At 34.4% G+C, this 27,801-nt stretch overlaps 3 protein-coding genes and 2 pseudogenes across 4 annotated transcripts; 3 read left to right on the forward strand and 2 right to left on the reverse strand.

Annotated features, from left to right (window-relative positions):
* Positions 1–4,189: 4,189 nt before the first annotated feature.
* LOC25482199 (cytokinin riboside 5'-monophosphate phosphoribohydrolase LOG1-like) lies at positions 4,190–7,996 on the forward strand (annotated as a pseudogene).
* Positions 7,997–9,641: 1,645 nt separating this feature from the next.
* LOC25482201 (elongation factor 1-alpha) lies at positions 9,642–10,323 on the forward strand. The gene has a single exon (XM_013610727.2). It carries the CDS (start codon positions 9,678–9,680, stop codon positions 10,125–10,127), a length of 450 nt encoding a protein of 149 aa, XP_013466181.1. The 5' UTR covers positions 9,642–9,677; the 3' UTR covers positions 10,128–10,323.
* A 1,594-nt stretch (positions 10,324–11,917) lies between these two features.
* LOC25482202 (elongation factor 1-alpha) lies at positions 11,918–13,479 on the forward strand. Of its 2 annotated transcripts, XM_039833321.1 has the most exons (2): positions 12,020–12,162; positions 12,242–13,479. In XM_039833321.1, the coding sequence occupies exon 2, from the start codon at positions 12,258–12,260 to the stop codon at positions 13,329–13,331; it is 1,074 nt and encodes a 357-aa protein (XP_039689255.1). In that variant the 5' UTR covers positions 12,020–12,162; positions 12,242–12,257; the 3' UTR covers positions 13,332–13,479. The 2 variants fall into 2 exon arrangements, with proteins under 2 accessions (XP_013466182.1, XP_039689255.1); XM_013610728.3 differs by having other exon boundaries at positions 11,918–13,479.
* A 2,237-nt stretch (positions 13,480–15,716) lies between these two features.
* LOC120580141 (putative proline-rich receptor-like protein kinase PERK6) lies at positions 15,717–16,711 on the reverse strand. Its single transcript, XM_039833323.1, has 2 exons — positions 16,360–16,711; positions 15,717–16,296 (listed from the first exon to the last, which is right to left on the reverse strand). The coding sequence occupies exons 1-2, from the start codon at positions 16,697–16,699 to the stop codon at positions 16,271–16,273; spliced, it is 366 nt and encodes a 121-aa protein (XP_039689257.1). The 5' UTR covers positions 16,700–16,711; the 3' UTR covers positions 15,717–16,270.
* A 264-nt stretch (positions 16,712–16,975) lies between these two features.
* On the reverse strand, positions 16,976–27,762 carry LOC11420419 (ABC transporter E family member 2-like; annotated as a pseudogene).
* Positions 27,763–27,801: the final 39 nt, after the last annotated feature.

Consider the following 27,801-nt stretch of genomic DNA (forward strand, 5'->3'; position numbering starts at 1 on the left):
TCTTTTATTAAAAAAAAACTTATTCAAAAAACACTTATTTATGCAAAACAACTTATTACGATCTCTTTTTCAAAAACAACTTATTCAAAACAACTTATTTATCCAAAACTTTTTTGTAAAAATAAGTTGTTTTAAATAAGCTATTTTTTGAAAAGAGGTCGTAATAAGTTGTTTTGCATAAATAAGCTGTTTTGAATAAGCTGTTTTTTGAAAAGAGGGGGATAATAAGCTGTTTTGGATAAATAAGCTGTTTAGAATAAGTTGTTTTTGAATAATAGATTGTATTAAGCGATTTTTGACTAAACGGTTTTTGAAAATGAGGTCATAATAAGCTGTTTTGTATAAATAAGTTGTTTTGAATAAGCGGTTTTTGAAAATGAGGTCATAATAAGCTGTTTTATATAAATAAGCTGTTTTGAATAAGCTGATTTTGAAAAAGAGATCGTATTAAGCTGTTTTGCATAAATAAGTTGTTTTTTAAAATGAAGTCATATTAAGCTGTTTTGTATAAATAAGTTGTTTTGAATAAGCGATTTTCGAAAATGAGGTCGTAATAAGCTGTTTGGTATAAATAAGCTGTTTTGAATAAGCTGTTTTTGAAAAAGATATCGTATTAAGCTGTTTTGCATAAATAAGCTGTTTTGAATAAGTTGTTTTTGAAAATGAGGTGGTAATAAGCTGTTTTGTATAAATAAGTTGTTTTGAATAAGCTGTTTTTGAAAATGAGGTCGTAATAAGCTGTTTTGTATAAATAAGTTGTTTTGAATAAGCTGTTTTTGAAAATGTGGTCGTAATAAGCTGTTTTGTATAAATAAGGTGTTTTGAATAAGCGATTTTTGAAAATGAGGTCGTAATAAGCTGTTTTGTATAAATAAGCTGTTTTGAATAAGCTGTTTTTGAAAAAGAGATCGTATTAAGCTGTTTTGCATAATAAGGTGTTTTGAATAAGCTGTTTTTGGAAAAGAGATCGTATTAAGCTGTTTTGCATAAATAAGCTGTTTTGGATAAGCTGTTTTTGAAAATGAGGTCGTAATAAATTGTTTTGCATAAATAAGCTGTTTTGAATAAGCCGTTTTTGAAAATGAGGTCGTAATAAGCTGTTTTGTATAAATAAGTTGTTTTGAATAAGCAATTTTTGAAAATGATGTCGTAATAAGTTGTTTTGTATAAATAAGTTGTTTTGAATAAGCGGTTTTTGTAAATGAGGTCGTAATAAGTTGTTTTGTATAAATAAGTTGTTTTTAAAAAAGATTGTAATAATTTTAGTAATGTCTAAAATTGGAATTTTGAATTATTAAGAGGGCAAAATTGTCAATTTGTATGTTTAACTCTCCAATTTGGGGGAACTTTAAAATTGAACAAATGAATCCATTTAAAACCCCCCAAAACCTTTCCCTTGTTTTATCAAAACTCGCAAACAAGGGTTACCACTCCATAAGCCTTTCCTTCCCTTCCCCTCCCCTCCAAAATCCAACTCGCAAACAAAGCCTAAGAGTCAAAGCCAGACGAAGCAATAAATCAAAACGCCGAGCGAATACCAATGATGTTTTACCAGCCATTTGAGAGAGAGTGTACGCAAGGTAGCAATCCTATGCAAGAAGCATGCAATGGATGAACACGATCAGCGCAAGCATAAATAATAATAGTTTCCGGTTCATAACCCAAAACTAATGGATAAAAAATTGATTTGCTTGTTTTCACTCGAAATGGACAATTTGTTAGAAGCGTTCAATATAAACATTTCTTGTATATCCGAGTGCTTTCGTTTGTGCATCAACTACGATAACCCATAATCTTATTCGGTATTAAATAAATAAAATACTTCTAGTATGCTAAATCTGTTGTATTTGTGCTATAAATTCATGATTGTATTGTATATGTCTGGTCTAACACAAAGCAAGCAACATATATTTTCTTATTATTCCAACTTATGAGATTTCTACATCTACATAGAACCAAATAACCTAAACCAAAGTGAACCACTTTTTAAGTCATGTTCTGTTATACTACTTTTAACCGACATCAAACATAACTTTTTCTAATTTGTTCTCTTCTAACATGTGTATCAAGAGCCACCAGTGACCAATCCATTCACAAATTTTTCCATAGTATCAAATCAAATCTTTGACAACCTCGCCAAGACACATTTACAAAGTCTAACTCACTTTAGGGAAAAGAATAATACTAGAAAGATGTCATTTGAAGCAGGGCAGTAAAACATGTGTGAAAAACATTGAAATATGAAATGGCCTATAAACAACTTCTGTTCGGTTAAGAATCCGATAGTAAATAAATTCAACTTGCAATTCATCAATCAAATAACTAATACATGCATGAATATTAAAAAAACTGGGGAAGGAAAATCCAACGAACATACCAACTGCTGTTTCGTTTTCTGCGCAGAGCAAACGAGATATTTCCAATGCAAAATTTATTTATGATTTCCTTGCCCCTTTAGAATGTATCTCTCTCGTGTTTGAATTTTTCTATACTAGGATGGAAACCCGTGCTTAGAATTTCTTGAGAGAGAATAGTGTGGCGTATCAAGTGTCCATTAAAGCCCAATATTTGGTAAAATAGTGGAAGTGGAACAGCAAATAAGTGAACACACTCGTGTACTTGAGCGTTAAATTTTTGGATGAGGATGTGGTATCATTCTCGCTTATATGATTGTTCCTTCATTAATATATCGATCAACACCAGTGTTGGTCTCACACAATGCTCAACGATGATAAACTCAATGTGTTGCCATGGATGAAAAATTTATAAATGTACCTGGCCAATCCACGAATAAGAGGACAAAAGAAAACCTTCAAATAAGGCCTTTATTTTGCCAAGGAACCCTGCAATGGTACATCGTCATTGCCAAGGAACCCTCCAAGGAACATAATTCCTCCCTTTGTAAAGTCTTATGAGGCCTTCTTGAATCTTCATTCTTTATCTTCTCAAGGACCACATAAATCTTCAGATGTCTTTGCTTTGCCAATTTGCATGATTTCTTCGTGAATTACATCAAAAACATCCTAAAATTGCTATGTTTACAGACTCAAATATATATATATATATATATAAAACATTACAAATTGCTAATAGATATTTAAATATAGAGAAATGTTAGCCAATACCAGAGACACTAGATAAAGAATCAAATATACTTGAATTACATTGGAAATTGTGTAGCCAATGTTTAAGAAGTCTAAAAAGTGTGATTTTCAACTTAAAACTTTTTTTTTCCTTTCTTAACAAGTGCCCTAGAGGCACCGATTAACATACGCTTAAAGATATTAAAGATCACTGTCTCGATGAAAATTTTTGAAATATAAAAAAAAGAAAAAAAGAATGCTAACTAATGCCCTAAGGACAATGATTAAGCATCTAAAAGAAGTAAATTTTAATATCTTCTATCAATTTTCACAAAAAGGTCTAAATCTTCTATCAATTATTATTTTTACAAGAGGGTCTAAAATGTATTTGGTAGATTAGTATGGAGTAAATCAGATATCCCTCATGCGCCCAATTGAAGAGACAATTCATTAAACCAAATAACACTGAACAACCCAAACATTATCTAATTATTAACTTCTCCAACTATGATCACTCAAATATGGTTTTTACACCATTCTAACGTCTAACTTCTTCAAGAATCGAAGAAGAATATATTTTAAGATCATTCATAATTTTTGAAGGGACATTATACCGAAAAGGGACTATGATCTTAAAGTATTATTCATTCCGAAGGACATAAAAATATCGGAGGGACTCTGAACTTAAGACCATTCTTAATTCTGAAGGGACATTATACCGAAAAAGGGACTATGGTCTTAAGAACACTCTTAATTCCAAAGGGACATAAAAAAGGAGATGAAGAGAAGAAAGACTCGTCAACACAAGTTAAGAAAGGGAGAAGAGAGAAAGAGTTCTCGACAACTCAATAGAAACTCTTTGATGTGATCTTTGAACTAGGTGAGCTCTCCTTTTGCAGGAGAGTTTGTAACTAATTTGTGCTATTCGCTGTTCTCTCTGATCTTTCTTCTTCCAAAACTAACAAAGTTGTTCCAACAAACTGGTATCACGAGCCTCTAGGTCGATCTATAACAAACTTCAACAATGGCGACACAATCAAACAAGGCCAATCGCAGCAAATCTTCCAATATTCAAGGGACATAGTTATGATAGGTGGGGTTCGTAGATGAAGGTTATATTTAGATTCAAAGATGTGCTTGAAATCATGAATGATGGTGTACTAAATTTGCAAGAGAATGCAACTGAAGCTCAGAGAACTGCAAATCAAAAATTAAGAAAGAAAGATGCAAAGGGCTTGTTTCTAATTCATCAGTGCATTGATCCTAATATTTTTGAGAAGAAAATTGATCAAGAATCTGCAAAAAGGACTTGGGATATTATCAAGAACGCTTATGGTGGTGATGAAAAGATAAAGAAGGTGAAGCTGAAAGCTTTAAGGCGCCAATATGAAATGTTGTAGATGTCAAATCAAGATTCAACTGCTGATTATTACTTCACAAAAGTGGTAACTCTCACATATCAAATGAAATATAATGGTGAAACAATGCAATGAAGTTTTGTCACAAGGCATTGGAAATATCTTGGTTCAAAGAAAGATGGACATGAATCTGTCATAAGTGATGCGATGTTTGTTCCAAGCATGAAGAGTAATTCGATAAGTCTTGGTCAATTACTTGAAAGAAACTATTCGGTGAAGATGAGAGGTAAAGAATTAAATGTCATTGATGAAAGTGAAAGATTGATCTTGAAGGCACCTCTATCCATAAATAGAACCTTCAAAATAGAAATTGAAGTATTGATCATCATTGTTTAGCAGCTACAGTTTTGAGTGAAAACTGGACATGGCATCACAAATACGGGCATCTAAACTTTAGAAGCTTGTGCATAATGAATGCAAACGGTATGGTAAATGAACTTCCCCATATCAAAGTACCTAAACAAGTTTGCAATGAATGTTGTGAAGCAAAACAAGCAAGAAATCCCTCAAAACATGATTTATATATGAAGGACGCTGTAACCAATGATGGAAATTCATAAGCAACAAAACCCATCAAATTTAGTAGTATTTGTGTCTTCTGTGGAACCAGCCCGGGCAACATGCTGCTATTCAACTCGCTGAACAACTGGTATAATATATAGTATTCTATATACTCAATACTTTCAATTTTTCTCAATTATTCTTCACATAAACCAGGTTTCTTGTCTCCAATATTCATATTATTATACATACCAGAATTAGAGTGTACTTTGGTGGTCCTTGTTATATTTCTATAGATGGTTTTTTAGTCTTTAACTCTCTGATTCTTAGAAAAAGGGGTCATGACAATTAACTGTTTAGCCAAAACGTAAGTAAAGCTTGACAAATAAGTCAATATTTGAACTTGAATTTTTTCGAATGATTATGTTTAATCATTTGGTACATGGAGTATGAAAGAATAGATGATAAATATTACCAAATATTACAATTGAAGTAAATTAAGATGAAAGTTGAAATGATATTTTATAATCATGGAAATTGAATGAATTAATACAGGTGGAGAGGAATATTGACTTGGTATATGGAGGAGGAAGCATTGGTTTGATGGGTTTAATATCACAAGTTGTGTTTGATGGAGGAAGCCAAATCATAGGGTAACTAATCCACCTCCACCCTTTTCTCTGCTTCTTTATTTGTGATTATGATCAATTTTCCTATTGTTGTAGGGTCATCCCTAAGACTCTTGTACCAAGAGAGGTATTTTGTTCAATTTTATTTTGTTTTAACCAAAAAAATTATGGCTATGTTTTTATGAGTATGAATGGAACTCAATATCTCAAGATTTACGATATCCGCACACTTTGTACACCAACTACTTGCGTTAAACCCTGTGGTGAATCATGACTATGTTTTTTTTTTAAAGGAATTATTAATTAAAATTTAATAACCATAATACATTCCGACAACATAAATAATTGGTCCCTTCAATTATGTTTTATTTATATCTTGTGTTACATAATAGTAAATACTAATATTACGAGGAGTCAGATAATAGGGGAGAGTGTAGGTGAAGTTCGGGCTGTATCGGACATGCACCAACGCAAGGCCGAAATGGCTCGACAGGCCGATGCTTTTATTGCCTTGCCAGGTTACTTTTTTCTCTTCGTAGCTCTAACATGGTAACTCAAGAAAATGATAATATTAATAATTTATTATGATGGAATTGTTTTCATAAAAAAAAAAAAAAAAAAAAGAAGAAGTTAATCTTTGGTCACAAATGCGACTTTGAATCAATATATAATAAACAAACAAAGTGGTTTGGCTTTACTCTTTTATGCAAAGTTACTAACTTAAAACGTACGTTTTATCTCATTGCAGTTTTTATAACAATAATTTTCCTATTCTTATAGGTGGATATGACACCTTGGAAGAACTATTAGAAGTGATCACCTCACCTGGGCTCAACTAGGAATTCATGATAAACCTGTAAGCATATACTCTCAATAGAAGTGTAATGGAATGTTTAAAAAGTATCTTAAAGTAACATTTGACATGTTGGGGCATATATTCAAACTCACAATACTCATGTTCTCTACACTTTGTGTGTGTGAGTTTCGCCACTAGATTCTTTAACATTAAAAAATCTTAATAAATGAAAAAATGGATTGATTGCATTATATATTGCAGGTGGGATTGTTGAATGTGGATGGTTACTATAACTCATTGCTGTAGATGAAGGTTTCATAACACAGGCTGCTCGTCATATTATTGTGTCTGCACATACTGCTCAGGACCTCATGTGCAAGCTTGAGGTATACATGATATTATACAACTCAATTCCCAAATTTTCAAATTAATTATTGCATCTCACTTGCTCCAGCTAATATTAGTATTTAATTTGTCTAGTATATGTTTTTTATTAGCCCTCTTAAAAAGAAAGTTTTTTAGTATTACCATTTCGTTCAAATAGTAAACAACATCTTCTAACTCACATATAAATACACATGTTTATAATACATTCAAATTAATCAACTGAACTACAGGTTTTCAAAACCTCAGCATTACTAAACTCCCAGCTGAACTACAGATTTTCAAAACCTTTTTTCCTTGAGAATTGAAGATTTTGATATAAAAGAAGAAGACAAATTAAATTTCTATACATACATAATAAGTATTCATTTGTTAACTCATTGCTAATTTTACCAGGAATACGTCCCCAAGCACTCTGGTGTGGCCTCGAAGCAAAGTTGGGAGATTGACCAGCAGTTCAATAACAAAAGTTAGCACCGTAACATTAGATATTTCTCTACTTGATCTTTCTTTTCGTTTTATAGATAGATCTTAGTCCTTACCTGGCGCATGCACCAACCAAACACCCTTGAGGTCTACTTTTTTGCGTGTTTATTAAATTTCGACTTCAACGTTGGAATTGCATTAATTGTAATTTTGTTTACACCAAAATCATATAATCTTACCTGTTGGAAGTATTTGCTAAGACGTTACAGCGCAAACTTCCTGCTGAATCTCCAACATGGGTAAGGAACTTTTGGATGTCAATGTTCTTTTCTGCAGCTTTGGATTTAACTAAGGACAAAATAGTTGACTTATGTGTCAAGTCATCTATAACAAGTTTGGCATTCTCCATCTTATTTGAGTATTCTGCGACCTTCTCAACAATAATAATATCAGCTGCCTTGTCATGGTTGAATTGGAAATCAGCTGTTGAAATAGACGGAAATGCCAGAGTCAGAGTATCATCAAGAGAAACTTGATTGTGACAGAAAGCAGCGGACTTATCAGCTTGCCCTTCTATTTCCTTTGACCCTAACTTGGAAGTATCATGCGTTGATGGAATGTTTTCCATATCTTTGCGGAGGGAATCATTTTTCCTTTGGACCAACAAGTACCAGTTTCAGTACCGATAGATTTATAAAGTGATGTTCGAAGGGATTATTACAAGTGCCTAATAAAACTAACAAAAACCAGGTTTATGAAGTTTCAGTGAATAAAACTCACTTTCATTCCTTATAATACAAATTATCCTCAATCCAAACACATCTAAAGTCCTCAAGCAAACTATAACTAGAACACCCATCAACTGCTTAGGATCTTTCAAATATAGGTGTATATGAAAATATCCAAAATCAAGATGATGATCAAAATGCATAACTCATAAGTATAACACACACAAACCCTTGATTCAACTCAGGGTTATCAAACAAACTAAAGCAGCGTTTAATAGACACACTAGAACAAGAAAGAAAATAACTCAACACGCTCTTTTTTATTTATTTAATTTTATTTTATGTTTGATGCATTATTATTACAAAAACAATAACAGAATGGAACATAAAATTAAGAAAAAGTACTACATTTTGATTCCAATGAAAAAGTCGAACCAAAGAGATTAACACAATGTAATTCAAACATATTCTCTATTATCGGTTAAAATTCATGAAGTCCCATATAAATTTTAACCAATAAAAAAAGGTGTGTGTTGCTAGCATTAATCTTTGTTTCTTGTTCTAAATGTGAAATTTCATTCAGTCCACTTTCATCAATTCCCTCACTTATTTCAACCTAACGTATAACCAACGCTTCAAATTAAAGACGTGTCCAGTGACCAGTCCAACACATGCCATCTCAACACTCATTATTACAAGCAATCACTTCTATAAAAATTTCACCAATGTCTACGTATGAGTGGGTGTAATGTGCTTATACTTGATAGTTTTCAACTAATGATTATGAGTTACCATTTCATAAAAAGGAAAAAACTTGAGTGGTTTAAGTGAAAGCCAACGAGGCATTTAATGAAACAGGTAAAAGGCAAAGTTTTAAAACCTGACAAACATGAACCTAAAAAGGGGGAAATGAAAGAGTTAACCAAGTGACTTATAGTATAGTCGTAGATGCACCTTCAAATGTGGTTGAGATCCATGTTCATGTTCGAATACTTGAAATTGTTAAAAATGGAATATTTGGAAAGAATGGAACACTGCCTTTTATAAGATAGATGAGTCAGTGTCTCCCACTGATTCAGGAAACGGCAATGCGCAATGTAATGTTGCATTGCATCATTTCTTTCTTTATTAACTGTACAAAAAAAAATCTTAGGTTGATAGGATTTTTTCAAAGCTGAATTTATATCCTATTTCTTCGTTTCCAATTCATGTATTCTTATTATCGATATCACCAATTCGTAGTTTTTTCATTTGTTTGTGTTCTGCTTTTCCTTTCCGATTCAGTTTTCGGTTATCATAATAATTGGGTTTCTGCTTTTTCCTTTCTATTAGTTAGATTTTTGTTTATGTGTTTGGATTATTATTATAATTTATGAAAATTCCACACTCGTAAGCTATGAAGCACATACACAAACACCATATAACACACTAACACACATACTAATTTTGAGAAACTCGCATAATTTAATGTAATCACAAGTGTCGGTGTCGGGTGTTGGACACCCTCCAATCAGAAATGTTTATGTAAGTTTTAATGAAAATTTATGTATTCAATTGAAAACTATTTGACTTTTTCAATGAATAATTTATTAATTTGAAATCCAACACTCTTTAGCAAGATCCTAATATAACATATCATACAAACACAAATACATGTTATAATCATAGAGGTTCTGTGTTGAATTTGCAGATTCATTCAAGTTTAAGGACTAATGAGTAGGCCAAAGTTTCCGCCCCCGGTTCCTCTTAACTTTCTGTTTATTGGTCATGTTGATTCCGGGAAGTCAACCACTGCTGGTCATTTGATCTACAAGCTTGGAGGTATTGAAAAGGATGTCATCGAGAAACTTGAGAAAGAAGCTGCTGAGATAAACAGACGTTTATTCAAGTATGCTTGGGTGCTTGACAAACTCAAGGCTGAGCGTGAAAGAGGTATCACAATTGACATTTCTCTTTGGAAGTTTCAGACAACCAGCTACTGCTGCACTCTCATTGATGCCCCCGGACACAGGGATTTCATCAAGAACATGATCACCGGGGCGTCTGAAGCTGATTGTGCTGTTCTCATCATTGATTCCACAACTGGTGGTTTTGAAGCCGGTTTTTGTAAGGATGGTCAGACCACTGAACATGTTCAACTTGCCTTCGCTCTCGGTGTTTAAAAAATGATCTGCTGCTGCAACAAGATGGATGCCACTACACCCATATACTCCTAGGACAGGTATGAAGAAATTGTGAATCAAGTTTCACCCTTTTTGAGAGAGGTTGGCTATAAACGAGTTCCAGTGCTTCTTAATCTTCAAATGTTTTGATTCAAAGTCTGGGCTAATAACATGCAAATGTAGTTGACGCATGGACGGAGCCTGCAGAACGTAGACATGTCCAGAAAGTTCAACATATATGTATATCAGTGGTGTTATATCAAGTGAAACATCATTTCACGAAGCATCACGAAGCCTTAAATTAAAAGTTCAAAACCGCTTGAGTCAGGACTTTGGAGGAAAACGCGGTAGGAAAACATTTTAAATAACCAATCATATTACTTGCAAATGCACCTTAACCTTACAATAATATGATTGTGTTATTTTATATTGGTTTTTTTAATATGTGCAAATATTCAAAAAAAGGTAATTACTTAACAAAACAAAAAAAAGATCATGAATATAAACTCTGCATACCAATGATATTCTTCGCAAAATAACAGTGAAGCATTTGATACGAAGTCCCTCCACATCATTTTTTTCTTTCTTAACTTCTACTTTATTTGCTCTTTCTAATCCTTGCTATTCTTTTCCTTGGAAACCACTGGCTCAAGGGCACCTAAGCGGCCTTCTTTTGATGGTCTGACTGTCCGTCGGGGAACTCTTGGTGGTTCATCCTGGCTCTCAGCCTAGGAGGATGCATGTTGACACCACTAGTGGTGAGGTTCATATGGAAACGGGTTCCTGCCTCCTGGCTCTCAATTTTTCAAAGTTAAAAATATGAAATTTTAAGCGCTAAAATTTCATATTTAATTCATATTTTGTTCAAAAATTCTAAATTTATATGGAGAGACTGATATAATATTCTTGACATCTCTAAAAAATTGGTTGCAGACTTGACCAAAAAAAAAATAATGGTTAAAGAAAATATAAACTGCTCCTAACTTCTAGGAGGGTGGTTATTTGGATTCTATAGTTATGAATTGTGTCATTCTAAATTAAATTAAGCAAGGTTATTAATCACTTTCTATAAGTATTCACGTTCAAGAATTTCTCAGCCCATTTCAAACCCACTGCATGCATCCTTAGCAATACTGAAAGCTGCTCATTTTTGACATCTGACAGGAAATTCTTTAACTACTCTTCTCTACCATCTTTCTCCTCCCCGCGTCCATCGCAGCTTCCTTCGAAGGTACGTAAATTCCTCCTATTTTTCTAATTCATGTATTCTTATCATCAGTATCACCGATTCGTAGGTTTTTCGCACAATTTAATGTACCTTTGTTTGTTTGTTTTCTACCTTTTCTTTTCGATTAGGTGTTAAGTTATGATAATAATGCTAGGGTTTATGCTTTTATTTTATTTGTTATATTATAGGTCAATTCTATGATGCACAACCAAGACAAGTCTTGCATCATGCACAAACTAATTTTCACCCTTGAATCAATAAATTTCACCACTAAATTAAACAAAATATGACGTGACTTATTGATCAATGGTGAAAATAAGACAAAAATAAGACAAGTATTGCATCATGCACAAAGTAGTTTTCACTATTGGATCAATAAATTTCACCATTAAATTAAATGAAATATGATGTGACGTATTGATCGGATAGTGAAAATAACATTTGTTTGTGATTGTTGCAACACCATTTTGCGCTTGTGCATGTTTGACAAAGCCTATATTATAATATACCATATTATATAAATATACATACAAACATACATGTGATAATGATAGAGGTTCTGTTCAGTGTTGAATTGGCAGATTCAAGTTTAAGGACCAATGAGTAGGCCAAAGTTTCCTATTAACATTCTGTTTATTGGTCATGTCGACTCCGGGAAGTCAACGACGGCTGGTCATTTGATCTACAAGCTTGGAGGTATTGAAAAGGATGTCATCGATAGATTTGAGAAAGAAGCTGCTGAGATGAACAGGCATTCATTCAAGTATGCTTGGGTGCTTGACAAGCTCAAGGCCGAGCGTGAAAGAGGTATCACAATTGACATTTCTCTGTGGAAGTTTGAGACAACCAACTTCCGCTGCACTCTCATTGATGCCCCTGGACACAGGGATTTCATTAAGAACATGATCACTGGAGCGTCCGAAGCTGACTGTGCTGTTCTTATCATTGATTCTACACTTGGTGGTTTTGACGCTGGTTTTTGTAAGAATGGTCAGACCACTGAACATGTTCAACTTGCCTTCGCTCTTGGTGTTTCACAAATGATCTGCTGTTGTAACAAGATGGATGCCACTACACCCAAATACTCCAAGGATAGGTATGAACAAATTGTGAGTCAAATTTCACCCTTTTTGAGTGAGGTTGGCTATAACCTAGGTAAAATTCCTTTTATCCCTATCTCTGGTTACGAGGGAGATAACATCATTGAGCGCTCTTCTAACCTTGATTGGTACACGGGTCCCACCCTTCTTGAAGCTCTTGACCAATTCAGAAGGCCTAAGAGGTTAATATTCAGGCCTCTCCGATTACCACTTCAAGATGTCTACAAGATTGGAGGAATTGGAATTGTGCCTGTGGGACGCGTTGAGTCTGGTATCTTGAAACCTGGAATGGTGCTGACTTTTGCCCCAACTGGGCTCCAAACTGAAGTGAAGTCTGTGGAGATGCACCATGAAGCTCTCACTCGGGCTCTTCCTGGTGACATTGTGGGATTTAACGTTACGAATGTGTCTGCTAAGGATCTCAGGCGAGGCTATGTTGCCTCAAACTCCAAGCGTGGCCCAGCTATGGAGGCTGCTGAATTTACATCTCATGTTATCATCTTGAATCATCCTGGCCAGATTAGAAATGGCTATACACCTATTCTCGACTGCCACACCTCCCACATTGCTGTCAAGTTTGCCAAGCTTGTTAGCAAGTTTGACAGGAATACTAATGTTGAATTTGAGAAGGAGCCCAAATTCTTGAAGAATGGCGATGCTGGTATTATTAAGATGATTCCCACCAAGCCCATGGTGGTAGAGACTTTTACTGCATATCCTTCACTTGGTCGTTTTGCTGTCAGAGACATGCGTCAAACTGTGGCTATTGGAGTCATCAAGGATGTGAAGAATAAGGATCCTGTAAGGTCAAACTATGGCTATTCGAGTCATGAAGGATGGGAAGAACAAGTATCCTGCATCATGGAGGAGGGATGATCCCTAAATTGGCATTGAAAAAGTGAATCTTGCAAGATGATCTATCTAGGGAAGTCTATTGTCTTTATTACAATAAATGGTCCTTGATCCATAGGATGTCTATTTGTCGTCTAGTAAACTTGCTTTGTAGGTTAAGTGTGATGTCTGCACCGTCATCTAGCAGCTTTTGTTCCTAGAACTGGCTTCTAGATCGGCGGTGGCAGGTCCATTTCTTTTTTGTTTTTATGCTATGATTATTGTGTCTAGTGTGAATACTTGGATTTTGTAAGCAGAAAGTTTCCAGGCCTGCTGCTTTTCTTTTAAATGTCAACTATTTATTTGCGTGTTTATTCCTCGGTGTAATGTTTTTAAGTTTTTTCTGGTTCATGTCTCTTATTGCTCTAGGCTATATAGTTTGGCGAGAATGCCAGGAGCATTTTTTATTTTTGAATGTCACATGCTGCATAATGCTCTGATCATTTGTTATTTTTGTCTAAAACTTAAATACCTTGGTATAATATTCAATCAAGTTATTGTTGCTTTACTTAACATCCTCAACTTTACCTGATGCAATGCTTGCTTTATATTTCTTTTCGAGATAAATTTCTTTTTTAATTTGTGAAGCATATACTACGGTACAAGTGCATCTTCTCTCTTGCCACAGAATATTTAAAGCAGCTTCAAGTTCCTAAGTCCAAGTGAGTTTTCGTTTCAACTATGCCATGCCTGTTGTAATATTGCAGAAAAATATAGACCCCTATTAAACAACTTATATATGTATTTATAGTTTCTTCTTCAGCAACTTATGTACATGTACAAATTGATGCATGATTGAGTTATGTTCTATACCGTTTAGTTACTATATTTTAAACTCTGTTGGCAGAAGGAATGTTCATACTTGGCTTTATAATTTCATTTGTCAAATTTTCTCTGCATTTTTCCCTGGAATTCTCTGAAATTCCTCGCTTCTAGCTCGCCCAGCAAATGTATTCTGCCTCAGAATCCCGTGCTTTGGACTAATTCTTGGTCATCAATCTCAAAACCTATATATATTAGATTAAATACTTACATCAAATTGGGTGTTTTTTACTAAGATTACTTGCAAAACAAGTCAATAAGTGCTAATGAGCTTAACATGATTTTGGCACTTATCATTCATCTTTCAATCTACCAGGTAAATATATGTACTTCTTTTCCTCTAGTTTGTCGGAAAAAAAATTCATCTCAACTGTTTCCTTAAATTATATTAACAACATTTTTTATTCACCTGATCTGTATTTGATTGAAAATCTCACTAGTCAGGTTATTGTTGTATATTGTAATCAAATGGATAGATATATGTATAGCTTTCTATAGATATTGGTATAGGTTGCTATGTATATTTTTGAATAGATATAAATGGTATTGATTTTGATTTTAATTTAGATTCTGAAAGTTCTAGTTTTATAATTATCACATATCTCAAGTAATCAATTATGTCATGATTTTATATTTGTTTGAGTTCCTTTCCTCACTGCTCATGGATTTGAAGAAATTTTCATTGATGTAACACTTAAGTTTCATAGGATAACATCTCAAGAATCTGTCAACCTTGATGATGAAGACCTTGAAATAGTTTAGGATCATAGATCTTGAAATAGTTGCAAAAGAAAGCTCTCAAGCACAAATGCCACTTATTCATGTCAATCAACTGTATGATGCAATAACATTGAAACCAAGCATCTTTATATGATTTCTGATTCAGCTTTCCTTCGATAGCCAATGCATACTTAGGAGCTGTCTGTTATTTAATACTTTCATATGGCCTTCCATGATCATTCTTATCATATAGTGGTTTTATTTCCAATGTTTTGTTAATACAAGGGATCTTAAATACTACATGCTAGCAAAATATTCACTTGTATATCTACACAGGTGATCAACTAAGTCTCACCACTATGGTGGAAGAAATTTGCATGCATGTCAGTTGAATGGCCGTGCCATTTTTGTTGATCTTCAAACATCATCAGATCCAGCAAAACATGTTTTTGAAATAATTCGGATTCCTATTCTTACACGGGATGAAGACATAACTATTGATAAGAGTGACATCTTTCTGTTGATCAGCTGATGAGAATCTCAGCAAATATTGAACCTCGTGTAAAAGTAAAAGGCAATGAAGCTAGCACTTGAATTGAAAGAGACTGTGAGAGAAGTGCTGAAAATTCTTTGATGATCTGGCAGCTGATAAGAAATTCTCCATGAAAAATGTTTAGAATATGCTGATAAGTTAATGTTACCTTGCAAAATAAATCAAAACTTTTCCAACAAACTTATGTTACCTTGCAAGATAACGCATGTAGTAAAACGATTCCATATGACAGGAAATGTTCCACAAGTTACTCATGAATTACCAACACTTGGCAATATTAAAAATTATAAGTACTCATTCAAGGAAAAGATGGGTTTGAGTCACATGGCATGGAAAAACAATGAGCACCGGTTTTACCAGGCAAAACAACCACCATAATGCTAAAAGTATTTTTAAATTCGTGTAAAACACTGAAGCATTCAATTCTAGAAAAGAAAACAACTACTCACAAACAAACAAAAAATACAAATGCCTTGCACAAAGGTTCCCTGCAACCTGATCATCCTCAAATCCATTTACACACCATTTTGATTCCCTGCACCATTTGCATTGTTGTCATGAGCAAGACCATTTGCGTTGTCGAAACAAATGATGGAGTTGCTCACAATGTTGAACGAGTCTTTGCGCTGCAGATTCTGACAAAGTATGGCCTTGCCGACAACAATGGTTTTGCTCATGACAACCATGCTTTTGCTGCTGACAACGCAAATGGTGCTGACAACAATGGTGCAGGGGCTGATGACAACGCAAATGGTCTTGCTCATGACAACAATGCCTTTGCGCTGATCTGCACAAAGGTTCCCTGCAACCTGATCATCCTCAAATCCATTTACACACCATTTTGATTCCCTGCACCATTGTTGTCATGAGCAAAACCATTTGCGTTGTCATCAGCCCCTGCACCATTGTTGTCAGCACCATTTGCATTGTTGTCATGAGCAAGACCATTTGCGTTGTCATCAGCCCCTGCACCATTGTTGTCAGCACCATTTGCATTGTCAGCAGCAAAAGCATGGTTGTCATGAGCAAGACCATTTGCGTTGTCATCAGCCCCTGCACCATTGTTGTCAGCACCATTTGCGTTGTCAGCAGCAAAAGCATGGTTGTCATGAGCAAAACCATTGTTGTCGGCAAGGCCATACTTTGTCAGAATCTGCAGCACAAAGACTCGTTCAACATTGTGAGCAACTCCATCATTTGTTTCGATAACAATATTGCCATCAGCTGAATTTTCAGAGTTTTCGGTCACCGAGATCATTTCCTGAATTGAAAGAGACTAGCACTTGAAGCTAGCACTTGAATTGAAAGAGACTGTGAGAGAAGTGCTGAAAATTCTTTGATGATCTGGCAGCTGATAAGAAATTCTCCATGAAAAATGTTTAGAATATGCTGATAAGTTAATGTTACCTTGCAAAATAAATCAAAACTTTTCCAACAAACTTATGTTACCTTGCAAGATAACGCATGTAGTAAAACGATTCCATATGACAGGAAATGTTCCACAAGTTACTCATGAATTACCAACACTTGGCAATATTAAAAATTATAAGTACTCATTCAAGGAAAAGATGGGTTTGAGTCACATGGCATGGAAAAACAATGAGCACCGGTTTTACCAGGCAAAACAACCACCATAATGCTAAAAGTATTTTTAAATTCGTGTAAAACACTGAAGCATTCAATTCTAGAAAAGAAAACAACTACTCACAAACAAACAAAAAATACAAATGCCTTGCACAAAGGTTCCCTGCAACCTGATCATCCTCAAATCCATTTACACACCATTTTGATTCCCTGCACCATTTGCATTGTTGTCATGAGCAAGACCATTTGCGTTGTCGAAACAAATGATGGAGTTGCTCACAATGTTGAACGAGTCTTTGCGCTGCAGATTCTGACAAAGTATGGCCTTGCCGACAACAATGGTTTTGCTCATGACAACCATGCTTTTGCTGCTGACAACGCAAATGGTGCTGACAACAATGGTGCAGGGGCTGATGACAACGCAAATGGTCTTGCTCATGACAACAATGCCTTTGCGCTGATCTGCACAAAGGTTCCCTGCAACCTGATCATCCTCAAATCCATTTACACACCATTTTGATTCCCTGCACCATTGTTGTCATGAGCAAAACCATTTGCGTTGTCATCAGCCCCTGCACCATTGTTGTCAGCACCATTTGCATTGTTGTCATGAGCAAGACCATTTGCGTTGTCATCAGCCCCTGCACCATTGTTGTCAGCACCATTTGCATTGTCAGCAGCAAAAGCATGGTTGTCATGAGCAAGACCATTTGCGTTGTCATCAGCCCCTGCACCATTGTTGTCAGCACCATTTGCGTTGTCAGCAGCAAAAGCATGGTTGTCATGAGCAAAACCATTGTTGTCGGCAAGGCCATACTTTGTCAGAATCTGCAGCACAAAGACTCGTTCAACATTGTGAGCAACTCCATCATTTGTTTCGATAACAATATTGCCATCAGCTGAATTTTCAGAGTTTTCGGTCACCGAGATCATTTCCTGAGTTTTCAGAGAACAAAATTATCAAAAATCTAAACAGCACCAGATTGTAAACGAGAAAATAAAAGATAAACATCCTAAAATTTGCAGATATATATACAAGTCGGAGCTAACTATAATTAAATTATCAAAAATCTAAAAAGCACAAAAGTAGTGTATCAAAAGGCAACATAGTGACCATCCATTCATAAATATCACTGTAGTATAACATCTTTGACAAACTCACAAAGACACATTAACTAAGTTCAACTCAATATAGGGAAAAGAATAATAATACAGTGATTTCGTGATTTTGTTTGAAGCATGCATGATGCCAGTAAAAAACATGTGTTAAAAACATTGACATATCAAAGAATTTTCCCCTCAACAAAGGTAGAATGAAATAGCCTTCAAACAGCCTCTTTCGGTTAAGAATCCAATAGTAAGAAATTCAATTGCAATTGATAGCTAACCCACATAATTGAGATACACACATTTTTAGACAAGGGAGAATATTAACCTTTTGTTGCTGCTTCAGTGTCTCCAACACTTCGGGAGATACAAAAACCTACGTAGAATAAAAAATTATGAATAACATCAGTGTGCATACGGGCAAAATACACATCTTTCCCATGAAAGACGCTTAAAATAATACAGTTCCCTCCAGATGAAATAATATGCGACACTACAGCCCATTTTAATGTATATAAACCAACTGGTGAGCAAATCACCTAAAGCCATTTTTTTCTTTTTTAGAATTGTCAATGTATCATCCAGAAAATCTCACTCGAACACCATATTATTTTATTTTGGGTGTGGAGTTGGTTGGGTTGCACAACTAGTTTGAGCTGAGGATTAAAGTTGGAGGCCCCGGGTGCAAACCCGTGTAAAGGAGAAAGATACCAACAACCAATTACTAACATTGGCATTTTAAACAAAAAAGAAAATTAGGACTTCAAAAGATTAATAAATTTCAAATTATCTGCTTTGGGATTTCTCCCAAAACCATCATTTCATTTTCTACATCCCCAAATTGAGTTTAAAAACTATTTGGCATTTATTTATACTAATTAAAATTTCCCCTATTTGTGAGCTGTATTTTCCTAATAGTCTGTAAGGCACTAAAACCAACAAAAGAAAGAGTAAGAAATAATATTACTAAACACTTTGTAAACATTATGGTGTTACCTTCACATGATTCCTTGAAAACACACTTTCGATCTTACGGACCTGAAATCATAAGAGTGGAATTTTCTCTATTATTACAACTGTAAATTTAAAGATAAACAAACTACATAATCAAGCATGTTGTGGTATATAAGATGTACGTAGAAGATGTATTATTATAACAAAATATAAGATATAGTATATAAAATGTATTATTATAACTAAATATAAGATATTTAACCTAGAATAATATGATTGACTACTTTTTAAAAAATATGAAGTATAAACTACCGACCAGAATTTATGTTCATTGGAGTTTGACGAAATAAAGAGAAACGAAAAGATATTATATAATCAGAGAGAACTATGTCTATAAAGTGAATATGAAAGTAAAAGAATGATTGATTTAGTCAGTGTAGTACATCCTCCTCTCCTAAATATCCTCCACTCCTCCAACCGATAAGTCTTGGTCAATTACTTGAAAGAAATTATTCGGTGAAGATGAGAGGTAGAGAATTAAAGGTCATTGATGAAAGTGAAAGATTGATCTTGAAGGCACCTCTATCCATAAATAGAACCTTCAAAATAGAAATTGAAGTATTGAATCATCATTGTTTAGCAGCTACAGTTTTGAGTGAAAACTGGACATGGCATCACAAATACGGGCATCTAAACTTTAGAAGCTTGTGCATAATGAATGCAAAAAAGGTATGGTAAATGGACTTCCCCATATCAAAGTACCTAAACAAGTTTGCGATGAATGTTGTGAAGTAAAACAAGCAAGAAATCCCTTAAAACATGATTTATCTATGAAGGACGCTGTAACAAATTTAAGTCGCTTAATTTCAAATTGACGATTGAGATGAACTACAATGTGAAACCACCTAAAATCCATACAATAGAAAATCTGGTTCCAATGGTAACCACTCCCTAAATTGAGACATGATACATTAATTGTAGGCAATAATAATATAAGTATATGATACTACTATTGTTGTGTGTGATGTAAGATATGATGTATCAGATTCTCATGTTATACAAGAGAACTAATGACACCAAAATTCTTATAGATTCCCTTCACTCACTTTTGGCCATTTGTTTTCCAACAAACACCCCTACTAGAAATTTACCTAGGATATCTAGCATGTGTGTTAAATTTGGCATTGGATACATTAAAATTACAATAATAAAGATTTCCTTTGAATAAGATATAGAAAATTCTCGTCTTATACCTCTAAAATAACACTACTGACGTGAACTTCCAGCGACTTATGCTTCTTCATCACGAACCATGACGTCGTCTAGTAACTTGAATATCTGAAATAAATAAAAGGGATTGGGGTGAGACAAGATGTCTCAGTGAGTTCCACCTATCCTAGATTGTAGGCAATCTCAAGGAACCTAGGATCGACATTTGTTCTAAACTCAACCCATTTCGGATTTATACAGTCTTTATCCTACATAATAAAAGCTCATTTTGCTTCTTTCTGCTTTTCTTTTGGTTAGCACAAGAAACACGTTTGCCTATTCTATTCTTCTGTCTCTCTCACCCTTCATTATATTTATATTCACATATCATAACATAACCAATTCAAGCAACAAAATCATAAAAATACTTTTCCCTATTATGGAAATTCATAAGCAACAACAACCCATCAAATTTAGTAGTAGGTTCAAACGTATTTGTGTCTTCTGTGGCACCAGCCCTGGCAAAAATCCCATCTACCAACATGCTGCTATTCAACTTGCTGAACAACTGGTATAATATATAGTATTCTATAGACTCAATACTTTCCATTTTTCTCAATTATTCTTCATATAAACCAGGTTTCTTGTCTCCAATATTCTATTCATATTATTATACTTATCAAAATACTAAAAGTCAAACCAAAATTTTTGGCCTCACAATGTTTGCTTCAAACTATCTATATATACCAAAATCAGTGTGTACTTTGGTGGTCATTAATATTACTATATATGTTTTTTATTCTCTAATCCTCTGGTTCTCAAAAAGAAAGAAGTCATGACAAATAGCTGTTTAACCTTTGACCAATAAGTTAGTATAGTATGACAAATAACTTTTCAGTCAGGATTTGAACTTGAATTTTTCCGAATGATTTGGCGTTAATAGAAACTCATTAACCACTTAAGTCTAACTACTTGATTTTGGAGCGCGAAAGAATAATGCTAAATATAACTAAATATTACAATTGAAGTAAATTAAGATGAAAGTTGAAATGATATTTTATAATCATGGAAATTGAATGAATTAATACAGGTGGAGAGGAATATTGACTTGGTATATGGAGGAGGAAACATTGGTTTGATGGGTTTAATATCACAAGTTGTGTTTGATGGAGGACGCCAAGTCATAGGGTAACTAATCCACCCCCACCCTTTTCTCTGCTTCTTTATTTGTGATTATGATCAATTTTCCTATTGTTGTAGGGTCATCCCTAAGACTCTTAGAGCACCCACATCCATGCCACCTAAATGGATCGTATAAATGGGACCCACATAATATATTATATTACTTTATACTTCCCAATTATTTAAACCACTCAACTACATTTTCTAAATATCCATACCACTCCTCTAAAACTCTAAAATGGGTCCCACTTATCTTACAACTACAACATACTTTAAATTATATTTTACATTAATATATAAAATGTGTAATGAAAATATATAAAATGTATCACGCAATATGCTCAAAATGAATCAAAATATCTAAATAATAAATAAAATAAAATGAAAATTATACGAAAATATATTAAATAATTTACTACTTGACACAAATAAGTTATAAGAAAATATATTAATAAAATTATTAAACGTTGAAATAAACTACTACCTCCAAAAAGTACCACCAGAGAGAACAACATAATTTTTAAATTTTAACATGCATGATACCCTAAATTTTTAAAAAGGGACGAATTAATGAAACCATTGAAAAACAATGACACTTACAGATAAGAAAAGGTTCATCCCAGTAAGCAGTGATTGTGGACAGTTTGCAGTAAAATTAATTGAAGGTTGACCCTCAAGAACGATAACTTTGTCAGCAAGATAATTTGCCATGATGAAATCATGCTCAACGATAAAGGCTGTTTTCTTTGCATGAAGAATAAACCTCTTAATGACTTTTGCAACTACAATACGCTGTTCGGAATCAAGATATGCACTTGGCTCATCTATCAGATAGATGTCTGCAGGCTGTTGTTGTAGAACAATAGCAACTGATTAAAAAACTATAAATACTATTTAGTTTAAAATGAATAGATGTCTAAAGTAGCAAAATCAAACACACAACAAAGCTGAGTGATATAGTTCTAAAAATCTTGCTACAACATCATCACAAATTGATGTCTGCAGGCTGCTATAGTAGAACAGTAATAGATCGTGAATTCAATTAATATTTTGTTTGAAGTAAAATGTATTACATTAAAGAGATATAAATAGATCAATCACAACAAATCCAAGTTTAAAAAAAAAAAATCAACACAGGTTGAGCTTTTAACTTATTTCCGTTACATAATTTGAAAAAAATCCAGCTGACATCACCAACAAAGATTGGGCATCTCAAAAGTGAGGAAAGTACAACATCTCAACCATAGAAAAAATAAACAGCAGTTGATGAACATTCATAGCAAATCACAGCAGATCATAGATTGTCATCAATCTAAAGTAAATAACTCACTCTGAAAGAGCAAAATTCCACTGGTATATAGGAAACTAAGATTGTATTCAAGAATGTAGAAGGGAAAGAAAAGACAGGGCAGACACAAGAACTAAGGTGCACAAGCAATCCCAAGGATGAAACATAAAATACCTTTCCAAGACAAAGGCATAAGGCTACTCTTTGCAACTCTCCTCCAGAAAGATTCTTAACGTCTTTGTCCATCAACTGTTCAATAAGTAGTGGCTTCATCACTTCTGATATAAACAGGGGATGAGTATATACATTACGGATTTTTTGATGTAGCAAGTGTCTAACAGCTAATCGGGATTTTGGGCTAATTTTCTGAGGTTTGTATGATACGTTGAACTTGGGCATCTCCACATCAGATCCACCTTCTATAGTATCGGGTTTCAACAAACCAGCCTGAATAAAAGAAGAGGGTGAATAAATATATGAAGAATTATGCAGTTTGATAAAGAAATAATAAGACTAAAAGAATACCAGCATACGAATGAATGTTGTCTTTCCTGTCCCATTCTCACCCAGCATCACAATAATCTGTGAATCTGTAAATTCTCCTTCAACTGCATGAAGCCTGAAATTGCCTTGAGTTTTAGTCATGGTTGGGTATTTGAATCGAGCATAAGTTTGAGCTTCCTCGGCAGTTTTCTGTGGAGTCTCTGCAACCTGGATAAAAGATTAGAGCAAGGTTAATTCGATAAAGTTTATTTGTTATTTCTACCCTTAGTTTTTGGTGGGTTAGCAACCTGTAGGATTTCTCTGACCCTTTCACGGTTCCCCTGTGTTCTTCTATTCATAAACGACTTCTTTTACTTCAAAACATATTCAAATCATCAATAATTATATTTTCAAGTTCTACTTCTACATCCATCGTTGATGTTCCAAACGAAGCAGGATAATACATAATCAAGATTCCCACAATTCCCTCAAATCGTTCCACAGCTTCCTTTTTACTTTCATTTTTTAATAATGAGAAACAAGCTGCGAGAAGAGGGTTATAGAGCTTTGATGGGTTAAAGGGTTCTTTGAGGGAGAAATCAAGGAACTTGGCAGATTTCGTTGCTCCTCAAGGTTGTGTCATACTACCATAGAAGATGCTCATGAGATCTGAAACTTTCTAGAAACATACAATTCATGAACTCACCCAACAAATTGTTTAACAAATGATTAGAAATCCATAAAAAGGGTTGATTTAACAAGTATTCAGACATAGTGAAAGATGCAATCAATGGTCATGTTCCATGGAAGCAGTCATGTAGATGACGTGAACGAAGAAGTAAAGCACAACCTCATTACTCCAAAAAAAAATACTTTTTTTTTTAATTTTCAAGTATATATAGCATTTTTTAATATATATTTAGTTCAATGATATATACCTTATCATGCGGGTATCAAGTGTCGGACAAACAAATGATATGATAAAATAATGTTATCGTATTTATTATCATGTTTTCACCAAACAAAGGATAGAGTAATGTTTATCTTGTAACTATCCTATCTTTTTTTTTTTTGGTCAAGTACCCTAGTGGCTAGAATTCACATTTTTTAAGGTCAATAAGCGGGGTGTCCCGGGTTCGAACCCCAGCCCCTGCATATAACAATGCATGTCCCTACCAACTGAACTATGCTCACGGGGACATAACTATCCTATCCTTATCCAATTCATTATCATATCTTGTCTCTATCCTATCCTACGCACCAAACGCGCCCTTAACGTTTTGTAAAAAGTTAAAATCACTTAATTAGTTCAGGTACATCATCTAAGCTTTTAGATAATTAAATAAATAATTATAGTGATAAATGTATACATATATATATAAATTTTAGCAAAATATAAGGACTAACAATATAATTTAATCTTTTTTTAATGGCAATATAATTTAATCTAATATAAATGATGCAATGTAACCAAAAAAATATAAATGATGCAACACAAACGGAAATAATTGTGATCTGTTCATTTAAATGGGGAAATTTTGCTGAGTATATTCAGAAACCAAATACTTTCAGCACTTCACTCATGTATGTTTTTGATATGTTGAAACAAACACCATTGGAACAACGGATGGGAGGTAGTAGATAGATTATATGTACCTTGAAAGTAAGAGAGACCTCCCGAAACCTAAGATTTTCTGTTGGAACAAATCCGGACAAGAAGATATTAATTCCTTCTCTGACTGAGAAAGGGAGTGTCACAACACCGTATACATCAGGTTTGCCATACAAACAGCAAATAAAGTCTGATAAGTAGTCCAAAACACTAAGATCGTGCTCGACAACAATTACAAAGCGGAAAAAAAGAAGAGGATTTCAAATAAAATAACGATTCTTGATAAAAATCAATGACAAATCACATAGTGATATCAACAATGTTTAAAGCAGAAACTACAAAGGAAAGGAAACAAACCTATTAGGCCTGAGCAATGACCGAACAACTTGCGCAGCTTTCAGCCTCTGTTTCACATCAAGATAACTGGAAGGTTCATCAAACATGTATATCTCAGCATTTTGGATGGCAACAACTGCAATGGCAAACCTTTGGAGCTCACCCCCTGAAAGATCACCAACATTACGATCTATAACTTGATTAAGTTCAAGATCAGCACACAAAGCTTTTCCTTCATATCTCTCTCATTTTTTTGGTCTAGCACTTGCCCCACGTTCCCTTGCACATGGTTTGGAATGTCGTCAACATATTGAGGCTTGATGACAGCCTGTATTGTAACGTATAGTGAAATAAGCAAGCCGGAAGGAAAAAGGACAAAAAAAACATCTGTAACACACTACCTTATCAATACAAATTTCAAAAACAGCTCAATTTAAATGAATGAACATTGAAAAAAAAATGAAGCACAATTGATGTTAATTTTTTTAGGTACAATTGATGTTAAATTGTTAGGCTATCAAGTAAAGATAAGAATGTTTTTCATAAATAAAGGATAAAGAACTCTGTAGTGATTATTATTATAACGAATGCAACATTTGCTTCCAGTGCAGAATCGGTGCTGAAACATGAAATCATATATAACTAATTATGGATTATAATGTCTTAAATTTTTGGGTTGAGCCTAAGTCAATCTTAGACTTTAAAGGCAAGGGCTATCCGTGCTTTATAAACACTACACATGCCATATCTCTGAGAAATGTGGGACTAAATCCACCCCTTTCACACCCAACACAATGAAACTGCCGGAGGATGCAATGAAGGCAACCCAAATGCCACAATTAGGCGGCTAGGGGGGACTGCAATGAAGGAGGAATTCCCAACATAATGCTTACAAACAATTCTTATATTATGTATTACAAGGCTTTCCAATTTGTATTAATGTAGTATCTCGATGATAATATGGTTAAGGTTATTGAATAAGGACATAAACATCACCTTCAAATCACCCTCTTGAATGTGAGTAAAGTAATTCTGCAATTCAGATCCTTGAAAATGGGTCAAAACTTCCTGCCAATCAGGGGGGTCCTGCAAAGGGAAAGAAAGGTTAAAAATGAAAGCAATGAAACCTCTCAAACATGTTTGTTTTTTCACTGTTGATTAAAAATTGTGGTAATTTCTTACAGTGAAACGACCCAAGTTGGGCTTGAGTTTTCCAGCCAAAATCTTAAGTGCAGTGGACTTCCCAATTCCATTTGTCCCGACCAAACCAAGCACTTGCCCCGGCATGGGAACCGGCAACCTGCAATTACAATTCTTGGATTGGAATAAAAAGCAAAACATAAAAACATAAGTCACAGCACACACACCTGCGAAGCATAAAGGTATTAGGACCATATCTATGAGTGATATCTTTGTTAAAATCCTTAGTGTTGATAATTTCGATGGCTCCAAAAGGACATCTCTGCAGCAAAATCACCATCACATAAACAAACCCATTATTGTTATTATTATTAACAAAAGCGAGCATCTTTAAATAAAATAAAAAATAAAAAAGTGAATGAATAATGAATAAATAATACCTTAACACACATACGGCATCCAATGCACAATTCCTCAGATATGTAAGCAATCTTGGACTCAGGAGTAACCTCAACACATGATTTTCCAATTATGACGACAGGACAAATCATCTGGCACTCTTGATGACACTTTAGCGGTCTGCATTTGTCGTTGTTAACGAAGGCAGTACGCATCGATCGTTCATCAGACATGTTGCAGCAAATAAAACCTAAATCCCAAATTACAATCAGAAAATGAATCGAATTGAATTGAGAGTAAATACAAAATTGAAGAGCTTACCGAATCGAGAAAGGAATGGGAGCGTTAGGGTTTTTTTTTTTGAGAGATAGAGAAGGACGGGGTTTTTTACTTCCAACAAGAGTAGCGTACAATGTACTAATGCTGATGGTTTTGATAAGGAGAAGCAAATGGATGGTTATGTTAAACGAGGTGTGAACAATTTCCCTTTGACGGTTAACTTGAAAACTTCGACTCATGTGACGGGTCTTGTGAATGGTGAAAACCTTAAAGGCTATGAATGGTAGGGGGAATGAGGCATCTCAAAAAATCCTTCATGATAAAGATGATAATTATGAGATGGAAGACATTGTTGTGGAAACTCCCAATATACAGTGATAAGTGGTCTCTGGTTAGTGAGTTTTTTTTCTTTCTTTTTCATCTACCTTTATCAATGATTGTGTTTAAAGATTTTTCTCTTATTTTTTGGAATGTTCGTGGCTTCGCCAGTAAAAAGAGTAAAACGCATATGCGTGAGCTATTAAAAAGGTTTAAACCTGATTTGTTGTTTATTTTCGAGACTCATACACCCTTTGCTTCCTCTAAGCAATTTTGTGATAAAGAGGGATTTAAATGCCTTGGAGTGGAGGAAGCCCAAGGTCATTCGGGAGGTGCTTGGGTTGTGGTTAATCAAACTAGCCGTTTCTCATATGATGTTATGGATACTATGCAACAATGTATCAGCGTTAAGATTTCCTTTGGTGTTCATTCTTGGGTTTGCACAGGGGCTTATGCTAGTCCAAACTAC

Source organism: Medicago truncatula, chromosome 1 (assembly GCF_003473485.1).
Source record: "Medicago truncatula cultivar Jemalong A17 chromosome 1, MtrunA17r5.0-ANR, whole genome shotgun sequence".
Taxonomy (NCBI): Eukaryota; Viridiplantae; Streptophyta; class Magnoliopsida; order Fabales; family Fabaceae; genus Medicago; species Medicago truncatula.